General features: G+C 35.2%; 1 protein-coding gene across 1 annotated transcript in view; it reads right to left on the bottom strand.

The window, feature by feature from the left end:
• The window catches only part of CD2AP (CD2 associated protein), a 98,669-nt gene that overhangs the window by 44,129 nt on the left and 38,599 nt on the right, over positions 1–15,941 (bottom strand). The window contains exons 4-6 of the mRNA XM_081141592.1: positions 8,011–8,111; positions 6,264–6,384; positions 1,400–1,587 (exon numbers count right to left, since the gene is read on the bottom strand). Of these exons, the coding sequence (XP_080997718.1) occupies positions 1,400–1,587; positions 6,264–6,384; positions 8,011–8,111 (410 nt within the window). The remainder of the gene's footprint in view (positions 1–1,399; positions 1,588–6,263; positions 6,385–8,010; positions 8,112–15,941) is intronic.

The raw sequence follows: 15,941 nt of genomic DNA, 5'->3' as shown, positions 1-15,941 counted from the left end.
TATAAATCAGCTGCCTCCTGCATGTCCCCGACTGGGGATCGAACCTGGAACCCAGGCATGTGCCCTGACTGGGAATCAAACCGCGATCTCCAGGGTCCTAGGTCGATGCTCAACCGCTGAGCCATGCCCGGCTGAGCTATTTTTTTTAAAAGTGAAATACAGCTACACTAGGCAAGTAAATACTAAAATACCATAAACTCTTTAAGAGTTAAATAAAAACATACAAATGAGAACTACAAGGGAAACAATACCCTAAATGTCACGGGAAAGACTCCTATCTGAAACAAGTATAACCTATCTGAAGCTCCCAGATGTTAACAACAGGGACAACAGCTTTGAAATAAATGCCCTTAAGATTGTAGCTATTTCTCCCCCAAAATAAAAACTTAAGAACTTAGCTTAATATCTCTCATTAGAGCTTATAATTTACGGTACATTCACTTTGATTTATTTCACAATTCCAGTGAAATGCTAAAGAAAAATAAAGTTCTCCATATATTTAGAGAGGGATGAGTAGGTTTCACCATTGCTGACAAACCAGAGAAAAGTCAAGCAGCACCTAATACACTTAGTTTCTCATTGCAAAGCCATTTTAAAATGGCCCATTTGAGGCCTACTTCAGATTAAATATATATATATTTAGCTTTATTTAAATATACATATTCTTAGTTTTAAAAGGAAAAAAAAAGGCTTATCTTTTCTATTTTTAAACTATAACAACTAAAACTCTAAAGCTTCCACTAAGGAGAGTTTGTGTTAAATTTACCACAAAACATTCTAATTTTATAAAAATCAAACATACACATTAATCACTATAAACTTGAAAAGAGTTTCTCAAACTTCTTAATCAATGACCAGTAACCTCAAAAAAGGATATTTAAGAGTTGCAAAGTGACTTTTACATTTTAAAAAATGCTTACTGAGCCCTGGCCGATGTGTCTCGGTGGGTTAGAGCATCACCCCTATATACAAAGGTTGTAGGTTTGATCCCAGGTCAGGGCACATACAAGTACCAACCAATGCATAAACAAGTGGAACAAGAGGTCGATGTTTCTCTCTCTCCCTTCCTCTCTCTCTCACTGAAAATAATTTTTTAAAAAAAATCCTCACCTGAGAATATTTTTCCATTGCTTTTAAAGAGAGTGGGGGGGGGGGGGGACACATTGATATGAGAGAGACACACTGATTGGTTGCCTCCCACACACGCCCCAACCAGGGCTGGGGATTGAGTCTGCGACCAGGGTACTTGTACGCACCCATGGCCGGAATCAAAACTGGGACCCTTTAGTCTGCAGGCTGACACACTAACCACTGAGCAACCCGGCTAGGGCTAGAATAATTTTTTTTTTTAAATGAGAGAAATGGTGAAGTTAATCTACGTAAAGTTTACCCACATTACCTTTTCTGATTTTTTCTCTTCTGTTTCACTACTGGATGTTCTTGTCCTAAGTTTCACAGAGCCTTCTTTAAAAATATCTCCAAATCCAATCCCTCGAATTTTCTTTGGCTGTGTCACCGATCCAGGCGCAGTGTCATTCCCATTCCCCAGAGAGGAGAAAGATAAGGTGGGCCCAGTCCATACAGATTCTGAAAGAACAATGTGTTTCTTAAGAAGGACACCTAACATCACGAGACTCCTGATACTCCCCTTCCAGACTGTTTACATTCTGTACCTCCTCATAAAAAATGCCAAGTAAAAATAATACTCAAATGGCCGAGTACTAACATATTCAAAAGAGTAATATGCACTTTATACTGATGTTTTTCTGAATGTTACTGTGTTAAACAGTAACAATTTAGGTATTTTTAATTAGTAAAATGCTAATTAATAAATCCAAAAAATCATATTATACAAGATCCTTAACAAGAACATGTCAAATATACATCTTTGGGCAAAGATATGAAATATAAGACTGAAGCATATAAAGTTGAGCCAAAAATCTGGTAGCCACTAGCTCTTCTTTCTCAGTCATTCCCATATCCCATCATCACAAGGTGCAGTTCTTTATACCACCTATTTAGCTCCTATTCTACCCATGTTTCTCCATCCCCATGATCATTACTCTAATATAAACTGATACTATTTCTACCTTAATTATCAAAACATTTTCAACTAATCTCCCTATCCCAGTCTTACTCATCTCCAATCCACTTTCAATAATGCAACCAAACCAATCTATCTAAAAAACAATCTAATCATTTCAACTCCCCTTTAAGGCTTCTTGGTGTCAGAGTTTAGCATTTTTGTAATGCCTTCTTAAACGTGACCGAATAATTTCTCCAGTCTCAACACTCACCACATCCAAGTATATACTCTACAATCCCTCTAAATTGAATGTCTCACGATCTTGAAAACACTATGCTCTTTGTTCACCCTCTGAAACAAACTTGCCTAGGGATTTCCTACCTTTTCTGGGATCTCAATCTGTAACTTCCTCTGGGGTGCATTCCCTTATATACTGCTAAATTTGGTTTCTCTTACATGCATCTATAGCGCACTAAACTTTCCCGTCACAAACATTTCTCATGTGGAATTATAATCACTTGTTTAATCAATAGTCTTTTCTTTCTCAAAGGACCAAAAGCTTCAAATATGGGAAAGAATCATGCTTATGTTGTTCATTATTGTATTCCCAGAACCTTGCATAATATGTTCACCAATTAGCACTCAATATATTAAATAAGCAAATACATGAATTTTGAATTATTAAATAATAGCATTTATATTAGGAATCTCTCTTCACTGGATTTGTCTTTCAAATTTCAAATTTAAGAATGCACTGACTCCATCCATGGGAAATGCCACTGAATCACATATCACTACTCATAACTCTCACAGGGCTAAAAGTACACGAGAAGACAGTTCTGCAGGTATGATTTTTTTTAAAAATTGAGAGACAACAGGCAAACCAAATGGTTAAAACAGTGAGAATCATTTATATCCATATCCCCATATATTAAACAGCATAGTAACGTAGAAAGTTCAAAATTTCAATTATGATTTTTACCACTCCATGGTTGAATAATCTGTTACAATTTCTTCACCTTTAAAATGGAAGAGAACTAACCTCCTCAAAAGTTATGAGAATTTAACATAACAAAGTGCTTAAAAAATTCTCTGTACACCACAAAAGACTTTTCATTCATTCATTGAGCGTCAATATGCCAATATTCTAAAAACTGGGTATGCAGCAATGAACAAAATAAAATGTATATTCTAACACGGGGGTAGACAGACAGTAAGAAAATTAATAAGGACTAATAACAAGTACACCAAAGATGAAAGAAGACAAGGGAATTAGAATGGGGGGTGGGAACTTTTGGCTGTTCTACACAGAGCTATCAGGAAATGCCTCGCTGAAAAGGTGACTTCTGAGCAGGCTACTGAAATTGTATCAAATGCCATAAGGAGATCTCAAAGAACATTCCCAAAGGTATACAGCAAGTTCAAAGGCTGTGAGACTTTTTTTTTTTTTTTTTTAAATATATCTTTATTGATTTCAGAGAGAGGAAAGGAGAGGGAGAGAGAGAGATAGAAACATCAATGATGAGGAGTCATTGATCGAGCCTGCAACCCGGGCATGTGCCCTGACCGGGAATCGAACCCCGATTGCCTGGATCCTAGGTCGACGCTCAACCGCTGAGCCACACCCAGCCAGGCTGTGAGACTTCTTAAAATGGGTAGCTACTAGAGGTGAGCACTGAACGTTCAGAAGGGAGGTAATGGCAAATAACAGGCTATTACAATTATGCAGCAAAATAAAACTTACACCAGGGAGCAGTAGTGGAGGTAATAAAAGAAAACAGATTCTCCACTTTTACTTAGTAGGTGACAAAAACAGAGCGTGAGATTAAAATTAAGAGTAAAAGATGAATCCAAATCTTTGGTCTAAGTAAGAGAGAGAAGGAGTTACCATTAACTCAGATAAAATTGTGTATAGAGCAGATCTGGGTGAAAAGGGCAGAAGATCAGTTTTGACCATCTTAAGTTTAAGATGCTTATTAGACATCTATAAATAGAGATTTTCACAGGCTTAAGGTGGTGAAAAGATTATACAAGGGAGGAAAATTCCAGCAGATATAGTCACTGACTTTATAGAATAAGGGGAAAATTGAAAGCAAGTCTTACTTAGCAAGTAAGTAGAATCTGAACGTGGCAAAAGGACACACTAAACAAAAAAAGGTTATATATATTTGACAAAAATGAGTTATTTTGTTATAAAAATGGAAATATAACACTTCCCTTGAGAAGCTTTTCATCAAATTAAATACTAAAAGATTTTTATCTTAAGATTTTACATAGAAACCAACCAGAACAAATTATGAATTCATTCACCACATTCCTATAAAAAATATAATAGTGACTCTCTTATAACTTTTATTCTAAGGTCACTCAATGAAAACGGAAGGCATAAAAATAAATTACCCATGAAGACTCAGGTAATACTGTCCACCTTTTTTCTAGAGTCAGAATTATCTACTTAGCAGTAATAGCTAAGAGTTTTAACTGGTCAAACCAAGAATATCATCCCATATATTTCAGTTTATTGATTAAAAGAAGAGAACAGAAGAGCTCTACTAAATGTAAAGAAGTATAAGGAGAAACTATGTAAAATAATCAAATTGTGGTAGATATGGCATTCCAATACTCTAAGCAAAAAATAACATTTTATAATGTATAGTTGACAATAATTCCTATAACAGCTACTAGAAATAAACACTATTTTACTAACTAAAAAGACTGTTAAAATACCAATTATAGACACAGGACATTACATTTTGTTAGGACACAGGAAGAGTGAACGTCAGTTCTTTAAGTCATAATGCATAAGATCAAACTCTTAAATTAAAACTTAAAGGACTATATACTTTCATCACTGAAGTCCTAAAGTCCTTACAAAGCACTCACTTCCTGGCATTCAAATCAATATTCAAAAACTCTCTGCCTAAAAATTAAGAATTAAAAAAAAAGGAATTATAGGGTATTTAAACCGCTGACTTACCACCCCATAATCACAAAGCTCCACATTTAGAATGCTTGTTATTGTAAAGGGGTTAAACAAGCAAGGAAGTATATTTTTAACAGATACAACTCTGCAAGGTTACTAAAAATTCAAATAAGGCTCAACAGTGCAAGAAAATGCCCAAACTATTTATAATTATAAAAATAATAATCTACATCAAAATTTAAATTTGATTTCTTTTGCTAGTGGTCCCATATGGACTTTAAATTTTGTGCAGTTGTTTTTTGGTTTTTTTTAAATCCTCAGCCAAGGATATTTTTTCCATCGCTTTTCAGAGAGAGTGGGAGGCAGGGAAAGGAGAGAGAAGAACATCGATGTGAGAGAGACATATCAATTGGTTGCCTCCTGCACACACCTCGACCAGAGCAGGGGATCCAGCCTGCAACGGAGGTACATGCCCTTGGCTGGACCTGAACCTGGACCCCCTCAGTCCGAGGGTCGACGCTCTAACCACTGAGCAAAACCAGCTAGGGCTGTACATATTTTAAGGGCTCAATTTATATGGCATCATAAAAATCATTTCACCATAAGCTTTAATATCAAATTTTAATGTTAAAAGTAAATATCAGAGGATCCAATACCTATAAAACATAAGAAATACCAATATGGATCAGAAGTAATTCAGGGGACAGTTTGCTAAGGAAAAAGTGTACCATTAAATTTAAGCCAGATGTTTTCAGTACCTATATTTGTTCTCTAATGGTTTTTATACATCCTCAAAACGTAAGTTTTGACTTCAGAATTGGTACCAAGCATTCTCAAGTAAGTGTAGCATAAAATAATACATCAATTTGTTATGACTCCTCTATTTATTCCTATCTCAGTGATTTTCTATCTTTCAATGGAATCAGCATCTGTACTGAAGATTGACTTCAACATCTTTGACTTCAGGAATTTCTAAAATTAGGACATTGGCAAACTCAGAACAAAACTGTATGTAAGCCTATCCTAAGTGGGAAGAAATAAGGTAACATCAGTATTACCATTTCACAATCAGGGTATTAAAGGTTTACTCTAGGCTGAAGCAGACATCAGAGGAAAAAAACATTCAATTATTTTGCCTAGCTGCTTAGCTCATTTTGAGACCCTGACATAAAGCTGGTGGATTTTTTCCCTGAAAGTAGATAAACCAAAGCTCGCAGTTCAAAAGCAAGAAAAGAGTTTCAAAAAATACAAAATAAACACTAGATGATACATAAGGTTTACTTAAATCTATTCAAAAATTTTTAAATAGTCTACCTGAATCCTCCTGGGCTTCATGACTTTCACCATCATCTGTTACCTCTATTTCTTTCACAAAATTTGAGGGAAATAGTCCCAATTTGTTGTTCAGGGTTCCACTCCACCAGCCTTCTTCTACCTGAAAGAAAGAGTTCACAACTCAAAAATAATAAAAATTTCTCTTAAATGAAAATCTTCCCCCTATGGGAAAATTAAGCTACAGAAGTGAATGAGCCCAGTTAGTAATGCAAAATAATCCCTTTAAACCTGTAAAAAAAACACAATGGGAAAATATATTTTAAGCAGATTAAATCTAAATTGACTGGATTAATCATATCAATAGCACTTTGCAACATTTACAACGAGAACTTGTAATCAATTGTAATCTATAAAGAAATTTTCATGAAAGTATCAAATAACAAAGAATAATGTATTAATAGCAAGAAGTAGATAGACTATAAAAAAGTACCAACAATAAAGGCACTTGATTCTCTATGTTCACTGAAATGCTTACACTTAAGAGCCCTGAACTGCCATGTAATAAGACCACCTATCCTGAGACCTCCCCCTACTAACTACAGTAAAAAAGCCAAACCAAATGGAGAAACTACATAATGGCTCTACATAGGAAATCCTAACCTTCAACTCTTCTAAGCACCAAACATGTCAGTGAAGAAGCTCTCCCATGATTCCACTGGCACCCAACCTTGAATCTTTTCAATTGAAGCCCCAAAGAACAGACATAAGTCATGCCTGCTGAGCCCTATCTGAATTTGTGACACACATACCCATGAACCTAATAAACCAACTATCTTTGCCACAAAGTTTGGTATGGCATGTCATGTAGCAACAGTAACTGGAACAGGCAATCACTTATCTTCTATGATTCAATCTATACATATGTAAAATTGGGATAAAAATTCCTATTTCCAGGTTGTTTAAAAATTAAAAGGAAATAATAAATGTGAATGTCAATATTTTTCAGACATAATATTGGTTCCATAAACATTATTATTATTGCCACCTAGCACAAATAAAACAGAACTGCCTTTTGTATAAACACATTGGAACTTAACATAAACCTAAGTGATAAACTGTATTACATGCTGTTAGGACACAGTATCAATTCCTGTGACAATATACGATATCAAAACATATACTTTGAAAATGAGAGCTTCAGGTGCCAAATAAAACTTTAATATTCCTTTAATGGTAAAAGCAGAGATATGAAAGCTATTTAAAAAATATTTTTAAATATCATTCTAAGATATTAAAGTGAGGGAAAAGTGGTTCGGACTAATATTTCAATGTGATAATTCAAACAATGCAAAGCTTTTTAAAGATTCTGCTTTTGTATTCCTTTGCTATGTAAAAGGTAAAATTCCTTCTATTTTACCGCTGCTTTGTGCCTAACGTGAATTCAAAATCAAAGGAAAGATTTATTTATATTCTTAGCCACTTCAATTACATTAATTTTTAGCTTAAAGGTTTTTTCTTTTCTTCCGCAAGTCAACAAATACAAATACAGTACACAAATATTGGGTATAGCAAGGATGAGCGAAGTTTTATTTCTACATATAAGACAAGGTATTAAGTCATTAAAGATCCATTTTGAAGTCTTTATCTTAAAATGTTTGTTAAAAAAAGACAAAACAATGAAACTTGCAAAAAACTGTAACAAAAATTAATATCCTTACAAAGCATTTTTCTGATACCCAGAGCATCAATTCTAATTACTGCTTTATCTCTAACACGTTTTCCTTACCTCATCATTAATATCAATAATATCCCCCACTTTCAGTTCCAGTTCATCATCATTTTGTGGAAGGTACTCAAACAGAACTTTACACTGCCGCTTCTTGGTCTCTAAAGGAAGTAACATAAAAAAATTAGGTTAAGAAAGATCATTAAAACAAACAACAGCACCTTTATTTACATACTATGTTCACTGTCATAGGATTTAGTCACATGAACAAAAACAGAACATATAAACATTCTAAGCAACTAACCACAATCAGTTCTGGTTAGCTTTCCACCTTGACCCACATTACAATCTATTCAGCCCAAAATGAATTCAAACGAACTACAAATAAGGCATAAGGATCACAGCATCACAGCAATGAAATCATTTATACATCTGATCCCACCAATTACACAAAAGTAAAATATCCACTGCCAATTTTGAGACTAGAACTACAGATAATAAAAGACACTGTTGGCACAACAAATTTATCACATACAAGTCCTCCAAGCCAGTGATTTCCAGACTACTTCCTGATCAAAATTCAGGAATTCTTAAAATGCACTAATTTAAGAGTATCTGTATTAAAAAAGAGGCAAAATGCACAAATATAAAATGTACTTTATTTTCAATAGCTGTTCTCTGATAGATAAAAATCAAACTCATATAGGTAAAGATAAAAATAATTTTACTTTAGCTTTTCAAACAAGCTTCATTTATTCAGACAACTAATGATCATTTATAACCATCCAGCTTTGTGGTTCTCAACTTCTTTCAAACTCTTAATAACTGAGAACTTAGACTCACTCCCATGGATCCTGAGACCCTTCAGTCTGAGGATTGACGCTCTAATCACTGAGCCAAACTGGCTAGGGCTCACTCCCATCTTTAAAAGTGAATCTTTAGAGCATCTATGGGTAGATGACCAGGTATGGTTGATTAAAGGATTGCTTCTTGCTACTCAAAGAAATCAAGAAAAGGCTGAGACCTGGAAGGGCAGCAATGGAAGAATTAGGAAAAATCATCGAAAGCAAAGATGTGTTATTAAAGACCAAGACTAAGATTACCCATACGCTCATATTCCCAATTACTATCTACAAATGTGAAAGTTGGACAGTGAAAAAGGTAGATAGAAAAAAATTGAGCCCGGCCGGGCATGGCTCAGCGGTTGAGCGTTGACCTGGGATCCAGGCAATCAGGGTTCGATTCCCAGTCAGGGCACATGCCTGGGTTGCAGGCTCGATCAATGACTCTCTCATCATTGATGTTTCTATCTCTCTCTCTCCCTCTCCTTTCCTCTCTCTGAAATCAATAAAGATATATTTAAAAAAAAAAAAAAATTGATTCATTTGAAATATGATGTTGGAGGAAAGCGGTATGGCTACCCTGGACCACCAGAAAGATGATCACGTGGTTACTAGAGCAAATTAAGCCTGAAACATTGCTGGGGCAAAAATGACAAAACTGAAGCTGTACTGCTTTGGGCACTTCATGCAAAGGCAGTTACTTTAGCTCTAACATTCTACAGATCTATGAAATTATCAACACAAAAAAATAAATCCAACTGAACCCCAAAACAACAAAAGAATACTGCAACCAACATCATGAAGAGGTGCAAAACAGACGTGACAATCAAGTAGACAGAAGAATCTAGTCTCCAAATAAGAAACAGTTACACCTCAGTAATAGTTTCCCCCCTTCCTAAAGGAGTAATTATATCTGATTTTAAAAATGTTTTACAATAAAAGGAACCAAAAAAAGATAACACTGACCATACTTTTATAACTAGCCTAGAGTTTACAGTAAAAATGTTCAAATGTTAGTTTTCATCACATCTCAGAATAATTTTAAGTAATAATTTAAGAATAGTGGCTTTATGCATACTGCAGGAAAACTTCTCAACTTAGACTAGAGATGAGTATACTCCCTCAACACTTGCAAGTTTCTGAAGTGGCCTTGAGAAAATGTGCTCATAAATGTGTTCTTTGGAGTTAGCACCTCATAAAAGAGGAGAAAATGATTTTTATTATTGAAAAGGAAAATCTACTTTTTTCAAGGTGCACTTCAAAGAAAATCTTTTGCACCTTTCTGATAATCTTAGGCCTTTAAAAAAAAAAACATAGCTTGCTTTTAAATGAGTATAAACATCTTTTTAAATTATTTAAAGTAAAAAAGAATATTAATTAGTCTCCCATCCCTAAGCATTATCAATCAACTTTGAGCAGCCTAGTTATAGTTTAACCAAAAGTCTTGGTTTTTCTTCCTCACACCAAGCATAATTCTCCACTGATTGTATTTTGTAAAATTATGCAAAGGAATTTTTCATTTTTCAAAGGAAAGAGCCACACTGGATAAAACAACTAAACAGCCCCTATTATTAACACAAAACATGAGTCATTTATTCTAAAAATATTCTTTCACAAATCCACTTTTAAATATGGTTCACTCCTAAGTTGAAGTGATGGCCTCTATTGAACTTATCTATTAATTGGCAGCAAAATTAAAAAATTTTTAGCTTTTCACATTTTCAAACAGCATACACGTCTACCCATACATATTAATCAATAAATATTTACTTAAGTACCACAATGTATCAGAACTTCTCTAAACACTAAAGAAAAAACCACTACATGCAATAGCAGAGTTGTCAATTTAAAAAAAATGCATGAAATTAAGTCGATTTTAAAAAATTGCAACTAGAATTTTATTTTTATTTTTTAATTTATTGATTTTAGAAAGAGAGGAAGGAGGAAGGGAGGGAGGGAAGGACAGAGAGAGAGAGAAACAAACATTGACTTGTTCTACATCTTTATGTATTTATTGGTTGCTTCCTGTATGTGCCCTGGGATCAAACCAGCAACACTGGCATATCAGGACGACACTCGAACCAACTGAGCTACCTGGCCAGGGCTCCTTTTATTTAAAAAATTTTTTTTAATTGAATTTATTTGGGTTGATATTGGTTAATAAAATTATATAGGTTTCAGGTATACAGTTCTACAATGCATCATTTGTATATTGTAGTATGTGTTTACCACCCCATGTCAAGTCTCCTTCCATCACCATTTATTCCCCTTTCTCCCATCTCCCCCGCTCCCTCTGGCAATCATCACACTGTTGTCTGTGTCCATGAGTCTTTCCTTTTTTCTTCGCTTAATCCCTCCACCTTCTCACCCAGCCCCCAAACATCTCCCCTCTGACAGCTGTCAGTCTGTTCTCTGTATCCATGAGTCTGTCTCCACTTTGTTAGTTTATTTTGTTCATTAGATACTACACATATGTGAAATCATATGGTACTTTTCTAAGTGGCTTATTTCACTTAGCATAATACTATCCAAAAGTAGTAACTAGTATTTTCTTATCACAAGTAATCTCCACATAGCTTTTCAGATGTACAAACAATATCAAGAAAGTTTTTTAAATTAATATTTTGTAAGTAAAGCTTTTAACAATGGAGCTGATAAAGGAGGTACAACAAAGGCAGGGACATATTTCATGTCTTCGATGTATCACTGCTATTCTAAGTCTTTCTCAAACATCTTCCATACAACACACCATAAAAACGCATTATCATCATTTTACCAATGAGAAGCAGGAGCTCAGAAGTTAACCTGTCCAAGACCACAGGGCTAGAGAGGCAAAACTAGAACTATAACCACTTCTGACCCTTAAGGCTTTTATCTTTCCCCTATAGAATCATGCTGCTTCCTTTACAGACCACAACGCTTTAACACAGTTCATGCAGTCTAGTCAGGTCAGATCCTTATTCTTTGAAAATACCATACACTTGCTTATCTCCATGGGTCTTCCAAAGGTAGCAATTCTACCTGGAACTCCATAATCCCCAAAGAAAACCATCAAAAGTTAAGACACACAGTGATTGAGTCATTTGCTATATATATGGTTGAATCTTCTGCAAATATTCTTTCTTACCCTCAGCAATAAAAGAATCATAACACTTAGGCCATTAAATGAAAGGTTCAAGCTGGTCAAGATTCCAGTTATATTGCTGAGACATATCACTTAAGACAATCAAAATCTTAGAAAATATTATCATTATCACCATCATGAAACAAAAGCTCATGATTAGGGATGCAGTACCGTATCCACAATGTACTTTCAACTGATTCAGTTTAAAATATGTATTTATGTATATAGACACAGATAAAGCCAATGTGACAAAATGAAAACAAACTTGGGTGAAGAGCATACCATGTTCATTGTACAAGTATTCTTTCAACTTTTCTGTAAAATGTTAAAATTTTCAAAATAAAATAGAAAGTTGGGGGGGGGCAGACAGCGAGAGATAAACCAAAGAACTTCTATACATATATGCATAACCCATGGACACAGATAACAGTGTGGTGAAGGCCTGGGGAGGGGGTGGTAGCGGGGTGGAGGGGGCCAATGGGGGGTAAAGGAGGAAATCTCTGATACTTTCAATAATAAAGATAAATTTAAAAATAAATAAAGTATGATGTCAAAAAGGAAAGTTAGAACACCCTACCCCATTCATTTGAGAGGCTGTACCTAGGCAGGAGTCATTTGAATGGGTCTTTTTCCCCTTATGAGTCAGAATATTTTAATGTCAAAGAGCAGAGCCTGAACTAATATACTCATTTTTTTTAAAATGTAAGCTGCAAAGATGTACTGTCAGTATAATTCTCAACACCAAAGATGATATTCAGAATTTTCATTACTTTCTTCAGTGCTGGCTCAAAATCAGAAGGCATACTATTTGCTATCAACTGTTTACTAGGAATGAAATCCTAGTCAACTAATTTTTCATATAGCAACATCACTTCAGCACAGCTACTAAGGATCTATCAGTATCAACCTCAATGTATCTTTTTACATTCAAGTTATTAACTAGATGAAAAGTCATTTCTGCAGCATGAGTTCCCCCTAACAAAGAACAGAAAGTTACAAGCCTTCCCTTACACATGCCAAGAGTAGATTCACATCTGACATCCATTTCTTCCACATAAAAACTGAAATATCTAATATTCCACAATGAATGTTACACAGAGTTGTGATGCTGAAAGATGTCAATTCTTTACTCTCTAAATAAAATACTCTACGCCATGCATTACCTTTGTGCCTGATTTTACAAGGATCTCAGCAGTAATGTGAGACTTGTACCTGTTTTGCTCTTCTACAACTTTAGCAACTTATAATAGCCAACTGTGTCCTGGAAAACCTTATTTTGTGCTAGCTCTAGAAAATACCTGTTTGACCAAAGAAATTATCATGCTTAACTTACATGGAAAGCAAAGTAGCTTTATTTTTATTTTTTTTAGAGAGAGAGAAGGGAGAGTAAGAGAAAGAAACATTGAGGAGAGAGAAAGATCAGCTGCCTTCTGCACGCCCCCTACTGGGGAACAAGCCCATAACCTAGGCACGTGCCCTAACCAGAATCGAACCTGCAACCTCTTGGTGCACAGGATATCACTCCATCAACTGAGCCACACCAGCCAGGGCACAAAGCAAAGTTTCAATGGCTTCATGACTAGGCTTAACAAAAAAGCCAACACTTTTTTGGCTTTGGAGATTATAAAAAAATAGCTAACAAGTAGTTTCCAGATATTTAACACTATACTATCTATTTGAACGTGTCCTTTTTAGTTGCTTACACAAAATTCAACACATGCAGATTCACTTGTCTTGGCACACAGATTTAAACTGAATATTCACTCTGCAGTTTTTATCACTATCAACCTTTACAATGGTGGTAAGGTGTATGTTTTTAAAAAAAAAACACCATTTCACTGGTTAGTAGTATGCACTACTATTTATCATTGCAATGAACCACTTTTGAAAACTAGTCTATTTTGTAACTTAAGGATATATGAAAACTAACAGTAACCAAAGAAAAATCAGATTAAAAAACAAAACAAAAAACCATAAGCTTGCTTTTCCTGGAAAAGCAATCTGAAAGCAAAAACAACCTGCATCCTGTTTTAAATGTTACCTAGCACCAAATGACCAATTTAGTCCTTGAGGCACAGGCACTTAAAAACAAGTTATAGAGGATCCTTAGGAAAAAAACCTAAGCCTCCTGGCACCAACTACATGTTTTTTTCTTTCTTACCAAAAAAAAAAAAAAAGAATTATGACCCATGTTCTTGAGGAAGATAAAATTTAGTGTGCCTTCTCCTATTAGGAGACAAAATAAAATATTCATAACCTTAAAGGGCTTTGTCTAGCCTTAAGGAGAAATTTGTCTCTCTATAGCTCAGTAAAGCTAAAGAAAGTGGTAAGTGGATTTTAGATGGCAGAAGTCATAAATAGCCCTTCTGTGGGCCTAAAAATTCTCCTTGTGCACAGAAATTCTACACAGAGCTTCACCAGTAGGATGTGGACATATTCTGTTAATTATCCCTCAATCTCCAAACAAACAGAATTTCAGAGTCCAGAACAATTAAACTACTGAAACTGTCCACCTTCAGTCAGTGGACTAAAAACAGTACAGGTAATATCTAAATAGTTTGTATGCTGCATTTACTGGGAAACAACACACAGAACCTTTAATTGGTCTATCTCAGTGTCATGAAATGTTTCATTTTTATGAAAATCTGGTTTTATTTTATAAAAGTAATCAAAGGATGACATAATACAGAAAGTGCAGGTTTACCCAAACTTCACAAACAGTAGCATAGAAAGTAACAGGCTGATATATAAGGAGACTATAAAATTCATACAGCCCGGCCAGTCATGGCTCAGCAGTTGAGCATTGACCTAGGATCCAGGAGACCAAGGTTCAATTCCCTGTCAGGGCACTTGCCCGGGTTGTGGGCTCGATCTCCACTCAGGGGCATGCAGGAGGCAGCTGATCAGTGACAACTCTCTCATCAGTGATGTTTCTATCTCTCCCCCCTCTCTGAAATCAACAGATATATTTTTAAAAATAAATAAATAAAATTCATACATTTTTCTTACATTTGTGAAATGTATGTGAACAAAATTTCTTTACTGTAGAGTACTTGGTACAGCAAGAGATTTGAAGACCACAATATCAAAGACACTAAGATAAATGTGGTTGAACACTCATTTACTACTTATTAAACTAAAGTGAACATAGTAATCAGTAATCTATCTCTCAAGGGGCTTCAGGTTTTACTATGTTAAAATGCTATCTGCTCCATAAATGTTGCATTTCTCTGTAGATGTTTAATACTTTTTGTTACAGTCTTTCCCAAGATGTCAAACTCTTTGAGAACAGCAATATTACCAATCTTTTTTTAACACTTTCTCACCAGCAACAAAATAAAACTCAAGAGTTTAAATGATCTAAGGTAGTAAGACTCCAACTCATGTCTGATTTCAAATGTGATGCTGTCCCTCTATGCTAAACTGTTCTCCTAACATATTTACAGAGTACCAAATATTTAAAAGGCATTTTGTTGGGACAATCACCTTGGAAAACTGAATGTTTATGTTCAGATGTCTAGGCACTAAAGAAACGTACTAACAAAATTCTTGCATCTATCTATACTGCTTAAGAATGAGCAGACATTTAAGCATCTCAGTAAATAAATGGTATTAAAATAAAGTTAAGGCAAAGTGTTAACAGAGCTTGTAACACTAATAAGAAAACAAAGCCTTATATTCTAATTTATAATTCCCACACATCATAGTTGTCAGCAATTCATATAAAGAACTGACTGCAGCCCGGCCGGGCGTGGCTCAGCAGTTGAGTGTCGACCTGGGATCCAGGCGATCTGGGTTCGATTCCTGGTCAGGGCACATGCCCGGGTTGTGGGCTCGATCCCCAGTCAGGGGAGTGCAGGAGGGAGCCAATCAATGGCTCTCTCATCATTGATGTTTCTATCTCTCTCTCTCCCTCTCCTTTCCTCTCTCTGAAATCAATAAAGATACATTAAAAAAAAAAAGAAGTGACTGCATGGGTCAGTAACTGCTAACATGAGAATAGAATAAGTGGGAAGTTTCTGCAC

This window comes from Miniopterus schreibersii (genome assembly GCF_964146895.1).
Source record: "Miniopterus schreibersii genome assembly, chromosome: 6".
NCBI classification, from domain to species: domain Eukaryota; kingdom Metazoa; phylum Chordata; class Mammalia; order Chiroptera; family Miniopteridae; genus Miniopterus; species Miniopterus schreibersii.
The sequence above is the reverse complement of the archived record's forward strand: the minus strand, read 5'-3'. Positions and strand labels throughout refer to the sequence as shown.